Source organism: Hemicordylus capensis, chromosome 7 (genome assembly GCF_027244095.1).
Source record: "Hemicordylus capensis ecotype Gifberg chromosome 7, rHemCap1.1.pri, whole genome shotgun sequence".
Taxonomy (NCBI): domain Eukaryota; kingdom Metazoa; phylum Chordata; class Lepidosauria; order Squamata; family Cordylidae; genus Hemicordylus; species Hemicordylus capensis.
Window position 1 is genome coordinate 22,608,401 of NC_069663.1, and position 19,392 is coordinate 22,627,792.

At 48.1% G+C, this 19,392-nt stretch overlaps 2 protein-coding genes across 2 annotated transcripts; both read right to left on the bottom strand.

The window, feature by feature from the left end:
• Window positions 1-306: 306 nt before the first annotated feature.
• LOC128332491 (phospholipase A2 inhibitor and Ly6/PLAUR domain-containing protein-like) lies at window positions 307-9,086 on the bottom strand. Its single transcript, XM_053266806.1, has 6 exons — window positions 8,985-9,086; window positions 6,390-6,442; window positions 5,515-5,631; window positions 3,645-3,797; window positions 2,013-2,153; window positions 307-570 (listed from the first exon to the last, which is right to left on the bottom strand). Exons 1-6 carry the CDS (start codon window positions 8,996-8,998, stop codon window positions 389-391), a joined length of 660 nt encoding a protein of 219 aa, XP_053122781.1. The 5' UTR covers window positions 8,999-9,086; the 3' UTR covers window positions 307-388.
• Window positions 9,087-10,832: 1,746 nt separating this feature from the next.
• LOC128332863 (phospholipase A2 inhibitor and Ly6/PLAUR domain-containing protein-like) lies at window positions 10,833-17,113 on the bottom strand. Its single transcript, XM_053267634.1, has 4 exons — window positions 17,059-17,113; window positions 14,536-14,688; window positions 13,347-13,487; window positions 10,833-11,047 (listed from the first exon to the last, which is right to left on the bottom strand). The coding sequence occupies exons 1-4, from the start codon at window positions 17,111-17,113 to the stop codon at window positions 10,833-10,835; spliced, it is 564 nt and encodes a 187-aa protein (XP_053123609.1).
• Window positions 17,114-19,392: the final 2,279 nt, after the last annotated feature.

Below are 19,392 nucleotides of genomic sequence, written 5' to 3' on the forward strand. Positions count from 1 at the left end.
TTTTGTCGGTCCTCAATTTCCTGGCAACTGGGACAGCTGGGAAGTGTAACCATAACTGTGCACAGCTTTAAGGCAGTGAAATGTGATGATGGACATTGCTACCTTGCAAGGCGATACGTATTGCAGTGGATCCCAAAATGGTTATCGAAAGTGACGAAAGACATGGGCATGGATTTCCAAACAGCCTTCAAATAATCAAGACTTCTGCACTCTTAATAAGAATTTATTCAGTTTGATTCTGCCAAGTAGAAAAGCAATCTAGTTATCCAACCTCATAAAATCAATAGAAATGGAAGATGCCAAGAATAATGCCTGGATTTTTATTTATTTTTAGATTTCTTTTGGACTTCAGCTGCTGGAAAGCAAGATGCTTCAGCGGATGTTTTTGTTAGCCGGAGTCTCTGTTCTTGTGAGAATGTCGGTGCTTAGTGTGTATCCTTGGGGCTGGAGTGCATTGGGCTTTCTTATACGTTTCCATAAACTTCCCAGGCACCCCAAACACACGTGAGTGATGCATACAAGAGTTCCTGGTCCCACAGCCACGTTTCACATGAGAATAAATCATGCCACCTGAAGAAATGGAGAGAGAGAGAGAGAGAGAGAGAGAGAGAGAGAGAGAGAGAGAGAGAGAGAGAGAGAGATCAGCTCAGGGGATCGATATCAGGGCTGTATAACTTCAGCCCCCAAACCACTTCAAATGGTTTTGAACTACAACTCCCATCATCCACAGCCACAGTGCCCAGTTATTGGGGGTTATGGGAGTTGTAGTCCAACATCTGCAGGAGGGCCGAAGTTGTGCAACCCTGGCCTATAATATGAACTAAACCGGGGTATCCCAAGGTATTGTACCATCATGGAGATGGGGTCATGGCTCATATGCTTTGCATGCAGAAGGTCCCAGGTGCAATCCCTAGCAGAATCTCCAGGTAGAGCTATGTAAGAACATCAGAACAGCCCTGCTGGATCAGGCCCAAGGCCTATCTAGTCCAACATCCGATTCCTCAAAGTGGCCCATCAGATGCCTCTGAGAAGCCCACAGGCAAAAGATGAAGGCATGCCCTCTCTCCTGCTTCTGCTCTCCTGGGAAAGACTCCTGCCTGAAAGCTTAGAGAAGCTTTCCCTAAGGAGTAGGCAACCTTGGCTCACCAGCTATTGGACTACAACTCCCATCACCCCCAGCCATAATTTATTCCACCTGGGGATGATGGGAGTTGTAGTTCAACAACAGCTGGGGAGCCCAAGTTGCCTAACCCAGGTGTATACAATACAGTCATCCCTTGCTAAGCAAGGTTCCGTTCTGGCAAATCCTCACCGTTGGCAAATTTGCGGTTGGCGGGGCATGAAAGTCTATGGGAAATGGGGGGGTTAGGGGAATCACAACTGCAAAAAGACCTAAAAATAAAGGGGGGAAATACCCCCCAAATGCTAAAATATCACAAACAATCCTGTGATATCACCAAGAGTCACCAAGAAGAATGAGCAGATCGAACCTCTGGAAATATTTTGAATCCCCTCAAAAATCACTCAAAGGCAAATTGGCAAGGGTCCGCAAGAGGAATGAGCAGATCGAACCGCTGAACACTCCCTCTCCAAAAGCACTGAACAAATCACCACCACCCCCAAAAATCACTCAAAAAATCCTCGCCCACAGCAGATACTTGGGTCGCCGTTGGCAAGGCCAGTCACAATTTCCTATTCGCATATACTCAAAACTGCGGTTGGTAAAACCGTGAGTGGTAAACGATGACTGTACTGAGTTAGGTGGATCGGTGGTCTGACTCGGTATAAGGCAGAGTCCTCTGTTCCTTTGGGAAGCAGCATTTGCCACCCACTGTGCCCCTCCTTGCTTGACTGCCTGACCCTGACCGCCTCATCCTGCCTCATGGAAGGGCCGTCCCTGTTTGGCTCTCGTCTTCATCCCCAGAGGGTGCAAAATCTTGCTCCCGTTTTGAGCTGCCACCTCGTCCCATTGCCTGTGCCCCTGATGCTACAGTGCCACCCTTAGGTCTTACCCTGTTCCACATCCACATTATAATAGACACAATGGTCTTCCCAGCCATGGCAGTGTATTAGTTCAGTGGGTGGGCAACTTGGATCCTGCGAGATGCATCCAGGACACTTCAGCCCGTTCGGTCTGATCCCGAATTTTGGCACTGGAAATAAGCAGAGACGGGTCAGGACATAAGGATATAGGCAGCTGCCATATACTGAGTCAGACCATTGGTCCATCAGGCTCAGTATTGCCTGCACAGACTGGCAGTGGCTTCTCCAAGGTTGCAGGCAGGAGTCTTTCCATCCTTTCTTGGAGATGCCAGGGAGGGAACGCGGAACCTTCTACAGAATGCTCTGCCCAGAGCGGCCCTATCCCCTATGGGGAATATTTCACAGTGCTCACATGTAGTCTCCCATTCAAATGGAAACCAGGGTAGACCCTGCTTAGCAAAGGGGACAGTTTGTGCTTGCTACCCACAAGGCCACACCCTCCCACTTCTCCTGCCTGATCAGTTTTGTCATTCTGAACTGGGTAGTACATTTATTTATTTATTTTTATTTTTAAATTCGATTTCTATATCGCCCTTCCAAAAATGGCTCAAGGCGGTTTACACAGAGAAATAATAAATAAATAAATAAATAAGTTGGTTCCCTGTCCCCAAAGGGCTCGCAATCTAAAAGAAACATCAGTTAGACACCAGCAACAGTCACTGGAGGTCCTGTGCTGGGGTTGGATAGGGCCAGTTCCTCTCCCCCTGCTAAATAAAGAGAATCACCATGCTAAAAGGTGCCTCTCTGCCAAGTTAACAGGGGTATTCACATTCACAAGCAACTTCCCCCTTCCAGGATATCAGATGATCCCTCCAAAAAGGAGGGGAAGGGGATTGTTAAAGCAATTTTCCTGCTCAGGTCCCTGGACATTTCATTTCCGGAATGACACTTCTACTTCTGGATAGAACATCTGATTCCTGAATGGTGACAACCCTACATTTTACATTTATATTCCACTTTGGCTCTGAGGAGACCAAAGCACTGCAAATGCTCCTCACAACAACCCTGTGAGGTAGGTTAGGCTGAGAGATAAGTGACTGGCCTGGAGTCACCTGTTGAGTTTCATGGCTGAGTGGGGATTTGAACTCGGGTCTCCCCGGTCCTAGTCCAACACTCTAAGCACTATTCTACACTGGCTGTCAGAGGCTACTACCTCTGGGACAGTCTGGATTCATTCTCGAAAGAGTCCCAAGCCTGAGGTGGGGCATTTTACCTCGGCATGGAACTCCAGGCGTGGAGCTGCATCTGGACCCAAGACTATTATAAGGGGGGAAATGAGTCTAAATGCAAGAACGGGCTTGAGGGTGCTTATGCAGATCTATTCCCCATTTTTTTGTATGGGGTATTCTGTCCAGACCTGGCTATAAAATACAAACCAGGCCTCCAGAACTGGAAAGTTCTAACCAAGGAAACTAAAGAAGTGGAAGGACACCAAACACCACCTTTCATAGCAGGGAGGGTAGAGGAGGTCCCTGTTCAAGGCCTGCACCAGGCCCAGAGAAAGGATGTTCAGGCAGCAGCTGGCCGCCATTTTGGAACTGCGCGTTGCCCTTTAAGAGGAGGGGAAGGGGCGGGGATAAATGGTGGGAGGAGCTGCTTACGTGTCACCATTCCACGGTTGCAAAGATCCTTGCGGCAGCACTTGGAGGCTCTCCGTTTGCGCTTCAAAGGGAAGGTGAAGGTCATGGGCGACCGGCTGCAGTGGACGGACCTTGTGCAGCCTTTGTACGTTGCAATAATTACTACCGCATCCTCTGGTTCGCACAGGGGGAAACAACAACTTAGGAACATAGGAAGCTGCCATATACTGAGTCAGACCCTTGGTCTATCTAGCTCAGTAGTGTCTTCACAGGCTGGCGGCGGCTTCTCCAAGGTTGCAGGCAGGAATCTCTCTCAGCCCTGTCTTGGAGATGCTGCCAGGGAGGGAACTTGGAACCTCAGATGCTCTTCCCAGAGCGGCTCCATCCCCTAAGAAGGGGAATATCCCACAGTGCTCACACATCAAGTCTCCCATTCATATGCAACCAGGGCAGACCCTGCTTAGCTACGGGGACAAGTCATGCTGGCTACCACAAGACCAGCTCTCTCCCCAACTTGAGATGAGGGTTGGTGTTTTCTCTTAAGTATATATGCTGCTTTTCTTCTAAAGCTGGGATTCCCAACCAGTGGTCCTCCAGATGTTGCTGAACTACAGCTCCCATCATCCCCAGCCACAATAAACTGTAGCTGAGGATGATGGGGCTTGTAGTTCGGTGACCTCTGGAGGACCACAGGGTGGGAGCCTCCATTTTGAAGTATCCAAAGCTGCTAACAAAAATAAAACCTGTTTAAAAACCAAGGGGAAAGTGACTGACCCTCACCTGGGTCAGGCCTTGACTGAAGCTGGCCGGCCAGGGAGCACCGAAGGCAGGCATTCCCAACGTGCAGCACTCCAGATGTTGCTGAACTACAAATCCCATCACCCCCGGCTGCAGTTTATTGTCGGTGGGGATTGTGGTAGTCCAGCAGCATCTGGTGTGCCACAGCTTGGAAACCCCTGACCTAAGGAAATCAGCTGGTGGCCCATTGCTTGTGGAGGGCCTCACATCTGCCCAGTAATTCCTGCATCTGTGCACATAGTTTTAAAAGTAGTTCTCAAGGGTTTCGGACAGGGCCCTTCCCCAGTCCTACCTGGAGGAACCAGGGTTTGGACTTGGGGCCCTCTCGGGGCCAGCCTATGAAACTGATTTGGAGTCATTCCACCCCTTCTGTACGTTCATCTCTGCTGTGGCCAGCAGTGTCACAAAGCCTTTGGGGGCGCCACTCTAGCCAACCCAACTCTACGGGCAGAAATCCCTGCCCGGCTGCTGCTTCTCCAGGGTCAAATGATGCTTCTGCTTGTTGCCAATCCTAACTCGGCCCCCCTAATTTTCCTTTCCATGCTGATTTGCATGCCCAGATCATGCCTGTCTTGGGCATGCTGACTTTCCATGCTTTTTTTTGCATGCGCAACACTCTCTGGAGAAGATAAGCTGCTTTCAGCCCTCTGAAATGCTCAAGGGGATAAGTGTTCAGGGGGTGGATGGAGAGTAGCATTTGGCACCCCACTTCAGGTGCCCGAACATTTGGGGCCACTGCTGAACCTTCTACCTGCAAATCAAATGCCCCCCCCCGAACTACAGTGTGGGAAGCAGCAGCAAAGGACTCTCTTAACTACAATTCCCATGCAGGATGGGTACTTCCCATGCGGGATGGGCCAAAGGGGCGATTTGTTCTGTCGCCCGAATCAGCTCGATTCGGGTACAAATCGATTTGTATCGAAATCGATTCGCACATCCCTAGTACTTAAATCATTCAATCATAAACAACAGAAGTGTGTAGTGTACACTTTCCTAGCTTTAGATCCCCCCCCCCACTTTTTTGACACTCATTCATGAAAAGAAACCCCAAGCATGGAGCAAGCCCCTCCCCCCCCAAAAGGCAGCCACCCACCAACGATGGTCTCTATGGTGAGGGTGAGGCAGACATCTTCTGATGGTGTGCAGAGTTGTGACAGCCCCTTGCAGTTGGCAGTTTGGCTGCTGCAGAATTCACACTCCAGACAAACACCTGGAAGGGAAAAACAGCCGTGGGGAGGTGGATCTATCTCTCTATCTATATATACTGCCTGATATGCATATCTCTAGGCGGTGTACATAATCCAAATTGCAATATTAAAATAAAAACAAAAACCATTTAAGCACTTTCACCAAAGAAAAACAATTAAAAAAAACATTCACAGAATGAAAGTTAAAACAATCTGACAGAGTAAAATAATTATATAGTTTAAAATTAGTTCTAATTAAAAGCCTGCAAAAACAGGTGTGTAAAGGGCCTTTTAAAAAGCAGTCAGAGATGGAGACACTCTTATTTTGACAGGGAGTGCATTCCAAAGCCCTGGGGCAGCCACAGAGTAGGCTCTCAGAAACATATTGGCAGGTAGTGCAGTCCTTTAAAAATTGGTGTTAAATGGTCCCTTCGGATTGTCCCAGAGACCAACCTGGCTGCTGCATTCTCCACCAGTTGTAATGTCCGGACTGCCTACAAAGGCAGCCCCACATAGAGTGCATTACAGTAGTCAAGCCTGGAGGTTACCAGCACATGCACTACTGTTTTGAGGTCATTTTCCTGCAGAAATGGGCGCAGCCGACATATCAGCCAAAGCTGATTAAAAAACATATTTTCCAAGTTGGAAGGCACCTCTGTGTATGACAAGGACCGTGACCCAAGGTTCCGCAGTGCTAAGTATGATTCACACATGCCAGGAACACCTTAAATTAGAAATGCCTCCTATCTGTTTGATGGCACACATTCGATTCAGGACTTACCAGTCGCAAGCAGGATGGAGAAGAGGAAGAAGATCAGAGATGCCTGCATGGTCCTGGGAAACACAACAGATTGAGCGCAAGGTTGGAGCAGAGGAGGCAGCGGCACGCAGGGTGTGTTGTCCTCCGTCCAGGGGTTTTTATAGCTTCTGGGGAGGAGAGTGGGGAAGGCCAGCAGGATGGGGTGTGTGGAACAGTTCCTGGTCTCTCTGGCTTCAGGTAGGGTCTATTCCTGGATAAAGCCAGCACCTGTCCTGGGGTTGCTGACCATAACGACATGCAAAGGCAAGTGAATTGAATGGACCTTCTCAGGCTTCTGGGATGGAGGCCAATGTGTTATAGAGAAAAGGGTGTGTGGAGAGTGTCGTCTAAATCTGGGAAATCATGGGGAGTGCAGCTGTTCATTGAGCAAAAGGAGGGGGACCCTCACAACATAATCCTGAGAATGTTGATCTCCTGCTAACTGAGCAAGAGCCACCTAATGGCACAGAAGGGAAATAACTTGCCTAGGGAGCAAGAGGTGGCCGGTTTGAATCCCTGCTGGTTTGTTTCCCACTACATCAGGCAGCAGCAATATAGGGAGATGTGCGCGGGAGCTGGCCATGGTCAACCCCTCCTGTATTCTGCCAAAGAACACCACAGGGCTCTAAGGTCACCAGGAGTCAACACCCACTCGACAGCACAACTTTACCTTTTAACTGAGCAAAGAGACACCTCTTTAACGTGGTGATGCTCTTTATTTAGTGGGCGGGGAGCAACTGGCCCTATCTAGCCCCAGCACAACATCCCTCCAGTGGCTGTTGCTGGAGCTTACTTTATGTTTCATAGGAGCATAGGAACACAGGAAGCTGCCAGACTGAGTCAGACCATTGGTCTATTTAGCTTAGTATTGTCTTCACAGACTGGCAACAGTTTCTGCAAGGTTGCAGGCAGGAGTCTCTCTCAGCCCAATCTTGGAGATGCTGCCAGGGAGGGAACTTGGAACCTAGATGCTTTTCCCAAAACAGCACCATCCCCTGAAAGGAATATCTAGTTCTCAAACTTCTAGTCTCCCATTCATATGCAACCAGGGCAGACCCTGCTTAGCTAAGGGGACAAGTCATGCTTGCTGCCACAGGACAAGCTCTCCTGTTTTGGTTTGAGATTGTGAGCCCTTTGGGGACAGGGAACTACCTATTTATTTATTTATTTATTTATTTATTTCTCTCTCTATGTAAACCACATGCAGAGGAAAGCAGTATATAAATATTAGTAGTACTAGTACATAGTTTACTCAGAAGTAAGCCCCACTGTGTTGAGTGGGATTAGTTCCCTAAATAAGTACAGGATGCCCCCTTTATCTGAGGATTCCATTCTTGCTTGCAACTCCAAGTATGGAAACCGCAAATAGAAACCTTACCCCTATGGGAATCCAGGTTCCTTAAACCAAAACAAAGGTCAAAAAAAGGCAGAAATAAGAGGAATAAACCACAATACTTTGCTCTCCAGCTTTCCAGCAAGACCACCCTCCAGACCTTCCAAATTTTCACAAATTTTGTGAATATTCATGGGGGGAAATATCTTATTTCTTTTTCTTTTTCTTTTTAAAGGCCACAAAATGGGTCCACATTGCAAAATGGCAGCCAGAAAATGACATCGGAAATCATTTCTAGCCACTCAGGTATCATGGACAGGCAAATTTTGCCTATCTTTCTACCCAAGAGTAAAGAACTCAGGTCCCTAAGACCCAATCGTGGATCCGCGAAAGCGGGATATGCAAGTCTGTGGATATGCACAGTCTGATGGGCCTCCTGTATGATTAAGATTGCACCCTAAAGAGTTAAAGTACAACTGCAGTGCACAGTCATGGCTTTCTAGATATGTTGTTCTGACTGCTATGATTAGCAAGCATTGCAACAAATATTCGCAAATAAATGAAATTCACTCGAACCTCCAGTTTGGCCACTCTGCTTTTGAACGTGAAATTTGGAAATCAGACTGAGAATTCTTCTTCTGAATGGGAAATCTTTACCTCCACATTTAAGGGTTTTTTGAGCAAAATCCTGCACATGTTTACTCAGGAGTAAGTCCTCCCTATCAGCAGGACTGACACCCAATTCTGTGTGTCCAGAATTGGAGCCTTTGTCATGTTGTCACCTTTTTTTTAAACACAAGATCTTAATAACCCCAAATACACATTAAACACAAATAATCAAAAATAGAAGCCTTACGGGGCTTAAAAACTAAAAATAATAATGATAACCAAATCAAGTTATTGAGATATGAGGTCTAATAACCCCCTGCTAAATTAGCAAAGAGGCATCTTTGACAGTGGTGATTCTCTTCTATTTAGCAGGGGGAGAGCAACTGTCCCTATCCAACCCCAGCACAGCATCCCTCCAGTGGCTGCTGTTGGTGTTTACCTTGTATTACTTTTTAGATTGTGAGCCCTCTGGGGACAGGGAACCATCATATTTCTCTGTGTGTGTGTGTGTGTGTGTGTGTGTGTGTGTGTAAACTGCTCTGTGAACTATCCTGTTGTTGATGAAAAGCAGTATATAAATATCCACACTAGCAAAATTAACCAGAAGTTGTTGTTAGAGGTCAAAAGCTAAGTACCCATTGTGTGTCATCTATCTGATGCTCTCAGTGCCATCAGCCAGAGAAAGAGCCTGGTTCCCTCCTCCCTGTCAGAAAGAACATTCTGCTCCAACTGCCAGTTGGGGGATTGCAGAAGTCACAGGAAGCACACTCTGGCTGCTGGCTTTTTCTAGAGGTCACCTGTACTGTTTGTGAGTCCAGAATTGGACCCCCTTGATACCCCACCTCTGCTCCTTGAGAACCACAGTCTGGACTCACCAGCGCATCAAGGGCCCATCAAGGGCCCATGAATGAGACAATGTTTATCACCGTAGCTAGGAGTCTCGTAGGGAGACCGCCAAAGGGAGGAGCCGAACCACAGCTCCCTACCCTATGGGGACCTAACCCCTGTCACCCTGAAATAATATCCCCCACGGAGACCCTAGCACTTCTGAGCCCCCAGGGAAAGGCAGTCATGGCTTACCCTTCACCCAAGCACATTGCTGCCTTCTAGACCTCTACACACTGAGGTCAGCCCCATCTCTGGGATAAGCTCTAAATCCCTAAAGTCAACACCCTACCTCCCACCCAGAAAATCCAGTCTTCAGGTAATAGCTAAGTGTGCGTCCAGATGGGTGTGCCTCTGCTCCACAGCTCAGTTGTAAAATCTTAGAGAACTCGGTGTCACACAATCTTGTGTTCAGCCCACAGGTGCACCAATTAGATTGATTGATCAATTGCTTTATTTGAATTTGTACGCCACCAAATCATAAAATCTCAAGGCAGTTTACATCCAACAATAATAGATAGAAAGGATGAAAAGCAATTCAAAACATCCGTCAAAAGCTTTGCAAAAGAGATGTGATTTTATGGCTGCCCTAAAGGCCACCAGAGATGTTATGCCTCATATCTCAGCAGGGAGTGCCTTCAAAGCTCAGGGGTGTCCACAGAGAAGAGCCAACCCCAAGCTGCCACCAAACGAGGTGGCTGGAACTGCAGGTGGACCTCCCTGGCTGACCTGAAGAAGCAGGTGGGATTGTGCTCAAGAAGGCGTCCTCTTAGGTAACCCAGGCCTACACCATTTAGGGCTTTATAGATAATCACCAGCACTTTGTATTTCACCGGGAAGCATTTGGAGCTTTGGGCTGTACAGTCTGATTAGCTGGACACTTTAACTGGTTGGCTGGCGCCAAGGATGCAGAGAGAAAGAAAACTTGAGGAGTAACTCCTCATTTAAAATTTGGGAAGGAAAGGAAATATGCTTTGGGGTGGAGATATGCATTGTTAAGTTTGGTGGGGAGTTCAATAAAATAAGGGTGGGGGGAGTCCTCAAATACTTAGGAGGTACCTCCATCCCTGGCTGGGGATGGTTTATTGTGAGGCAATAAAGCCACCTGGGATCTGAATATTTATTATGACCAACTTAGATCAGATACAGACATCAATACAAAATAAAATTTAAGTAACACAACATTCCATACTAACAGACAAGAGGCACCTGGGATCTTTAGAGACCTATGGGTCTTGGGATAAATATACTGAAAATTAGTGAGAGCTGTGCTTGAATTATGAGGGAAAAGGCAGGGGATCCCTTGGTGAAATCCACAAGACCCACCTTCTGGCTCAGTCAAGACCCACCCAGTTTCAGGCATACGATTTCCCCCCTGAAACTTTATAGAAAAAGTTTAGAACCACCACCACCCCCGCCATGGTCCTTCTGTAATTTGAGCACTGGCGCATGCTCTCTTTTAAAAGGTTGCTAGTCCTTGTGATTAAGAAAAGCCTTAACATTTTATTCTGCCATTCTAGAGATCACACAGACTTGGTGCTTTCATCCCGCACATCAGACTGCCACGTGGATGAAGAGGCAAATGCAGGAAGACTTGCTCAAGGAAGGACATTCACTAAGAGGAACCCAGCAATGGCAGGGAAAAAAATAGTGGTTGGAGAGATGCTAGTGCTCAGACTTCCTCTGTCAGTGCACTGTGGTGCTTTGCTTAGTTGGTAGACGTTTCCTTCAAAGGCCATGAGGCTATTATTTCCCAATTTGCAGGCACTCTCAGTAGCACAGCCTTGGATGGAGAAGTTTATTGAATTATTAGCTGTGGAGAGAAGAGAAAAAGCTGAGATGCAAAAAGCAGGGGAATCACAAATCAGTCCTTCCACCCCAGCTCGAATTTCCAGGCTATGATTGGGCAGATTTGGGCAGATTCAGAAGCCATCTTGAACCTGCATAAGTGAGCCCAATGAGTTGGTTATGTTCACACGTGCATGTTCACCACTTGAGGACTGTACCATGCCAAAACTGAAGAAAGGGAGAGAAATTCCCAAAGGTGCTGATTAATTTTTAACAAATTGTTTATTCAGTATTGCCTGACAAGCTTTGAGCATGCGATGCTCTTCTTCAGAGGCAATTGTATCTCTGGGGATAATACTCCCACACCAACAGGAATATTTGTGTCACAAGTATTCCTGTTGGTATGGGGTATTATCCCCAGTTTTTATTATTAGGCTATTTACACACAGTCTACCAGATGTTATTGACTGGATTTGGTACTTTAATTACTGGGCCCTTTCCAAGGGTCTAAGATAACTCAAGAAAAATTAAAGATAGCATTGTAGTAGGGATAGGCCCGGACCGGTCCGGAGGGCATTGAAAAGGCCTCCGGACCGGTCTGGACCGGTCCAGACCTGGGTGGTTCGGATTGGGGGTGGGGGTCGCTTTAAGAGCGGCGGGAGGGTTTACTTACCCCTCCCGCTGCTTTCTGCTGTGGCGCCGTAATTTGTAGAGTAATTGGGGCGGCAGGATACCTCCCTGCCGCCCCTTCCCCGCTGCGGCTCTGCAAAGCTCCCAGTAATGCTTTGCACGCGCACACGTCAGTGACGTGAAGCGCGCGCACAATGTGCGCACACGCAAAGCAGTACTGGGAGCTTTGCAGAGCCGCAGCGGGGAAGGGGCGGCAGGGAGGTATCCTGCCGCCCCAATTACTCTACAAATTACGGCGCGACAGCAGAAAGTGGCGGGAGGGGTAAGTAAACCATCCCGCCGCTCTTAAAGCGACCCCCCACCCCAGTGCCGGACCGCAGTGTGGCAGTTCCGTGCACACCCCTACATTGTAGTATTCGTGCTGTCCTGAGTAGTGTGGCCTTCTGTAGCTGATGTGTTGTAATTTTATCAGTACCCAAGGTGTCAAGATGGTGTTCAAGTTCTTTTGGTACTGCACCAAAGGCACCAACAACTATTGGCACCACTACTGTCTTCTTTTTCCAGAGCTACTCAATTTCAATCTGAAGATCCTTGTATTTCGTTATTTTCTCCAGTTGTTTTTCACCAACTCGTCTATCCCCTGGGATTGCAATATCAATGATCAGAACCCAGTTCTTCTCGATGACGGTCAGATCCGACGTATTATGCGCGAAATGCCTATCAGTTTGTATTCGAAAATCCCAAAGGATTTTTGCCTCTTCATTTTCTGTGACCTTTTCAATCGGATGATTCCACCAATTCTTGCTTGCTGGCATTTCATTTATTTATTTATTTGCTTGCTTGCTTGCTTGCTTATTTATTTATTTAAAATAAACTGTTTATATTGGCACCTTTGCAAATATTTCCTCTTTTCGGCAGTTTTGACTTCTTAGGTACATAGTCAGACATTGGTCCATCTAGCTCAGTATTGTCTACCCAGACTGGCAGCGGCTTCTCCAAGGTTGCAGGCAGGAGTCTCTCTCAGCCCTATCTTGGAGATGCTGCCAGGGAGGGAACTTTGGACCTTCTGCATTTTTCTTCCCCCTCCTTTCATTTTTTTTGGGGGGTGTACAAACCCCCCCCCCATGGCTTGGTGGCATTCTTACATGCCACTGCCACTGTTGTACCAGCATGGCCTGATGATGGCAGGAACCCGTCCATGATGGGAGGGGCATAATAATTTCATCAGGCAGCAAAATATCTCAGACCACCTGTCTATGGTGAGTCCTGGATCCTCTAGTAACTCCCCCCAAACCCTGTAGCTTTCCCCAGAAGTGGAAACTGAGGGCTCCAGAGAAGGCCTTTCCCCTAAATCCCACTTCCCGTTTCTTCCCCCAGGAGCATTTCCAGACAGGGCTTTTAGCTTGCTTCTCCTCCGGGATGGAGAGTGTGTGTTCACATAGCGGCCAGATTTACCCCAAAATCCCTGCGAGCTATTGGGGAGCAATTCACAAACAATTCGGGTTTTCACTTTTCGCGTCGGTTTTGGGGGCAAATATGAACTCACAGTCAAGCCTCACAGTCAAGCCTGCTGTCTGGAAATGCTCCAGGTGAATAACCCAAGTGATGTGTGTTTCACTGGCTCTCAGAAAGGCTTTATGACACAAGGCCATTGGACAACGTTGCTCTGTAAACAGGGGTGTGTGAAGAAATACCTAGTGATGTTCCTGAAAGGGAAATGCACTTCTGTTCAATTCCTGTGCAGGCGATGCGTGTTTGGCTGACACACTGGCTTGTCTTCAGGCTCTCACAGGCAGGGCAATGAGCCCCGTTTTCGGAAACACCCACTAGTGGCTCTGTAAAACAGTCAGAGGTAGAACTCACATGACCATGGATAAGAGGGACAAGCGGCATGTAACTGGGACAGGCACAAGCAAAGATGTCTCTTATGTCCCAAGACTGGCCAGTTTCTAATAAAGCTGACCAGTCAGCTAGCTCACCTTTTGCTTTGTTCTTGGTTTGGTTATGGATTTAATCTTTTCTACCCCTCTTTCTGTGTGCAATGCAGCTGATAATGGGGGTGGTGGCGGGGGGGGGGGGGAACAGGCTGGTCCCGTTCAGGTGTTGAGTGCAAGGCAGCTGATGATGGGGGTGGGGGGTGGGGAGAACAGGCTAGTCCCGTTCAGGTGTTGCAAAAAAGTGAGGACACATTAGGCTGGTTAGGATCATAGGAAGCTGCCATATACTGAGTCAGAACATAGGTCCATCTAGCTCATTATTGTCAACACAGACTAGCAGCGGCTTTTTCAAGGTTGAAGGCAGGAATCTCTCTCAGCCCTCTCTTGGAGATGCCAGGGAGGGAACTTTGAACCTAGATGCTCTTCCCAGAGCAGCTCCATCCCCTAAAGGCAACATCTTACAGTGCTCCCACATCAAGTCTCCCATTCATATGCAACCAGGGTGGAATGGGGAGGTCGGCAGGCCCATAACTCCACGAGGGGGGACACCAGGGTGGCCCAGAGTGGGTTGTGGTGTAGCGCCCAAGGGTTGCCAACCACTCCCCAAGCCACAGGCCCATATGGTACTGGGTTTGTTGTTATTTTCTATTTTTGAAGTGAGAGCGGATTCTTTGGTGCAAAATGATAGTGGATTCTCTGGTCATTCATCATTTTGCACCAAAGATGATGGCCATCCATTTCATAGGATGACCACTGGTTCTAGTGTTATGAGAGAGGGAGAAAAATTCCTCTAGGTTTACTCTCTCCACACCATACATAATGTTGTGGACCTCTATCATGTCTCCCCTTAGTCGTCTTTTTTCTAAACTAAAGCTTCAGAGAGTGCCGGAAGAGAACTCTCGGTGAAAGCAATAAAACACAGCGGGCCAGTTCTGCCAATACTCACCACTAAAATTCAGCCCTGCAGCACACTTATCGTTTGCACAGCAGGCCATGCTGCTTTGGAACTGCCTGCCTTTGGCTGTGCTCAGTGTGAGGGCATACGGTTTGCAAGAACTTTGGCTGATGCAGCCTTTGTAGGCTCCAGTGGTCTTTGAACCTAGAGGAATATCAAAAGCAAATCGCATTATCTCCTCCCTGTTCTTTGTGAGGAACAGTGCACAATTAATTCACTGGCCACATTCACACGTAACACAAAACCAGAGCTGAAGGGACCTCCAGTTTCATGAACTGGATGTCCAACTGTGGGCAACTACAGGTTGTTGGTTTCTTTCAAAAACAGGTTCATGGTTTCCCTTAGGGGTGTGCACAAAACCCTGTTCAAAACCCTGTTCGCACCTGGTTCAGTTTGAGTCCGTACTAGACTCAGACTGGACCGAGCCAGTTTGGGTTCGTGCCCCCTTGAAACACCCCCCCCGGTTAGGTTTAGGGGGGGATTGAAGTAAAAATATATATTTACTTTGAACCCCGCCCCCCGAACAGGTCAGGGGGGCGGCTTGATGCAGAACTGAACCGGGGGGGGGGGCGCGGTGTCTGGCTTGACATCAAGTCATTGAACTGAACCAATTCAATGTCAGTTCCAAACCAGTTTGCACATCTCTAGTTTCCCTCCCCAAACTGTATTTTGTACCTTCATTTGTAGTAAACTCTGCTGCCTGGACCTCCGGTTCCACAGTGCCAACATTACATCTGAATGTTGGCACCACAGTTTCCCCCTTCAGCAACCAGAGTTGAGGGAAGATCCTCCCTCGCTCCAGCTGCTATTGGCTGTCGGGGCTGCCCTTCAGTTCAGAAGGGAGCCCTGCACTACGACCAAAGGCAGCCATAATGTCTATCTGATATACCACATCACAGGTATTGGCCAATCTATTATTGTTTGCACCCACCTGTGTAGAATTCTATTAGATCAACACAAATTTCTCCTTCTTTGCACACTTCATGGGAGCATGTGGTGTTCCCAAGATTACATACAGTACACGTGATACCAGCTCCTGGCGGGGTGGGGAAAAGAAAGAAACAATGAGAATATGAGTTACTCTTAGCATGATCAACAGAATTAGTGGGTGCAGGTCCCCAGTAGGATCTCTAGGGGGGCCAATAAAGCCTTGGCTTTGGACCCAATCAACAAGGCCCACACAGAGTGGCAGAGATGAAACTCTCATGATAAGGACCCTTCCTGGTTGAACACACTTCTCCTCTTTCCATCCTTTCTGCTTCTGTCTGGGAACAGGGTTGCTAGCTTTCCAGAACTGGCTTAGAGCCTCCATGAATCAGCCTCAGCTGGGGTGGGCCAAGGTAGTGCAGCACCTAGAGTAACAAATTGAGCCTCGCCTCGTGCCTCCGGTTGAGGCCAGCTCCATTGAGTTCTTCCTCTTGAGAGAAATGCAGAGTCAACTCTCGTTTTGTGGCCCTGCCCCAAAGGTAAATTATTTGTTGGAGACAATGCAAAACTCAACCTGAATAGGAAAAAAAAAAGTAAACCCCAGAACTATCTAAAGCAGGGCTGCTCAACTTCGGCCCTCCCGCAGATGTTGGCCTACAACTCCCATAATTCCTAGCTATTGGCCACTGTAACTGGGGATTAAGGGAGTTGTAGTCCAAAACCAGCTGGGGAACCAGGGGCGGAGCCTCCATTGAGCAGACGGGTTCAAAGAACCCGGACCACCGCCCCTCAGGGGCCGCACCTCACATCCCAGACATGCCCCTGCATCTGACATCAGATGCAGAGGGTGTGGCTAAACACTCCCTGCATCTTATGTCAGATGCAGGAGGTGGGGCAAGGGGGGCTATAGCAGCAGCAGCACTCGGGCCGCTGCTGGCCTCCCTCCACGCCTGTGGGGAACCCAAGTTGAGTAGGTCTGATCTAAAGGGTGGACTCTTTAGCTCCATCTCCATATACGGAATGCTTCCTATTTAACCTCGCAAGTCCTGTTCAGTTGTTGCTCCAAGCTCCCATTCAAAAATGACCCTTACAAGCTTTGAATGTGGCACAGGGGGCAGGCAGGAGGGGAGGTTACTAGCAGCCTTCCCTTTTCTCCTGATGCTTCTTGTCAGCTTGGCTAGGAGTGTGAGGAGAGGACCTCCTTGCAAAACTGGCTAGGGCTCAGTTGGTTCCTGAAGAGCTACTTCAATGGTGGGACTTCTTGCCCTCCTGAAGGCCCCAAAATGTGCCACCTGAGGGGACTGCATCACGGTGCCTCATGAAAGGACCGCCCCTGGGCCTCAATCTGAAACAACCCTGGAGATTTTGATGGTTTGAAAATATGAACCGAAATAAATGGGGTTAAGTGTCGTCTGGGGTGGGGAATCTTGAGGCATAGTTCCAGTCTGAGTTGCAACCCTAACTGAGAAGCAGAGAGAGGACATCGATTAGGAGGGTACCGTTGGGGCCCCATTAGTGGGCTTTCCCCCAGGGATCCTACAAAAGCCCAGAGACAGCCCTGTAACTTAAAGTTAAAAGAGCACTCACCATGAACACAAGGCAGGAGAGCATACATGAGGTGGAGGATCAGGACTCTCTTCATGGTTGCTTAGAGGAAGCAGAGACAGGACTGAACTCTCCAGCGCAGGAAACACTCAGCGTTTGTGGTGTCTTCCTTATTTTATTAATCTGAGACCTAAGATTAGCATGTCAAGCTAATCTGTTAGACAGACAGACAGTGAAAGAGAGTGAGAGAATGAGAACTATATGGTTTCCCAAACACTGGAGGGATAAACTGGTTGTAGGAGCACATTATCTGTTGCAATAGGACTTTCTTTGGCAGCAGACCATTTTATTTCAATAATAAGAACAGAAGAAGCACTTTGCTAGGTCTAGCCCCAAACCTATCCAGTCCTGCATCCTGTTTCCTGCTGCGTCGGCAGGGAGCGAACCTGGAACTTTCTGCCTACAAGCTGATGCTCTACCACTGAACTAGATCCCCATTGCCGAGGGGAACCTCTTCCAGCAAACAGTGCTCCCATGTAGTCACCCATCCAAATGCAAACCAGGGCAGACCCTGCTTAGCAAAAGGGGCCATTCACGCTTGCTACCACAAGACCAGCTCTCCACTCCGACATAGTGACTGAGTTCCAAGATGGTAGAATGAACTATACTACTTTTTAATGCTTCCCATCAAGTGTGGGTGTGTGTGTATGTGGGATGGGAGGCGAAATCCTGCATGTAAAACAATAAATCGCCTAAACTAGAGCCTTTGGAGTCAGGAGGGACATGAAAGGAAGGAAGGAAGGAAGGGAAGGGAAGGGAAGGGAAGGGAACAACAAAAACTAAAATGCCAAGGGAAATATGTCTAGCCCAGCCCTATACCGACTCCACTGGTTTTTCACTTGCAAACAGTTTTAAACCTAGGAGCACATTCAAAAATGTTACTCCCCCAGCAGCATTCCGGAGTGGTATCGTCCATCCATTCCATCAACGCAGCATCTTACCACCTTGTTCTTCTCTAGGTATAGATCAGGGCTAGGAAAACGCAAAGAACCTAAACAGCTTCGGCTTACCCGTCAATCTTGTGGTGATATGTTCATCACAGCCTTCCCTATGAAGCAGCGATCCGGCTGGTACAATCCTCTTGCAACCCACCCACTGCCCTTTTTATATTGCTGATGGAGGATTTATATGGGGTGGAAATGAACTGCGTGCGAACAGATGCTAGGTGGCAAATGGGAGGAGATTGTGGGGATCTTTATTGCTACTTCCTCCTTTTCAATATTGACTTTGGAGGCAGTACTTTCGAACAAAGCACATCATGGACCGACAGTATTGCACTTTATAATAAGAAGGTGGCAATCCTCCGTCAAGGACCCTTCCAATGCAGATCTCCTTGCCCGGCTGCTTTAAACCTTAGGGCTATTCAGTACCTTTGAGCTATGACCTTAGACCAGGCCTGCTCAACTTAGGCCCCCCCAGCTGTTTTTGGACTACAACTCCCATAATTCTCAGCCACAGCAGCCAATAGCCAGGAATTATGGGAATTGTAGGCCAACATCTGCAGGAGGGCCGAAGTTGAGCAGGCCTGCCTTAGACCAACAGTAGAACTGGATACGGATGATAGAACCCAGGGTTCCAGGCAAGGGAGCAGGAAGGAGTTGCAGGTGATCTCGGGAACTGGCTGATGGTCAGCCAAGATGCCACACCGGAGATGGAGCCCTTCCCTTGATCTGCTGCAGCCCTCACTGCGTCTCCCTGCTTCTGCATCCCCCCTTTCTTCTTCTTGCCCCGGCTGAGGAATTCCTCTCCGGAGCACTTTCCAGATTACACCCTGCAAGGGGGTCATGGCGGATCTCTGAAGTGTGCTTCCACACTTCCTGTGTTGTGACACTGCAATCCCTACACTGACAGCAGGGTGCCACACACATTTCCAAGGCCTCGTTTCGAATTTAATCGCTGCGATATTGAGTTATGACATCGTGTATCCGGCGTAAAAAGGTTGCTCTTCTTTTGGGTTGTTCGTTTCCACGAGACTGCTCCCCCTGCTGTTTAGGTTTCAAATGCAATTTGCCTGAATGGAAGAATTTGCTGCTGTCGAGCAGCTAAGCTGGAAAGCACCCAGATCCCAAAAGCTGTTTCTGTCCAATCTCTGGGAATGTTTCCTTTGCCTTTTCCTTATAGGGTCAAATCAATACTTATCATAAATCAGCTAAGGGGCAGGTTCTTCAAAACACCCTGCCGAACAAAGGACTTTGGGAGTAAATATAATAAATGTGATCATTAATGAGACAGTGATAATATCTATGATACTAAAGGGTATGAGCAGACAGAGTGTTTTTCCACCCATGCAGTCAGTCTCCCAGGTATATCATGTTC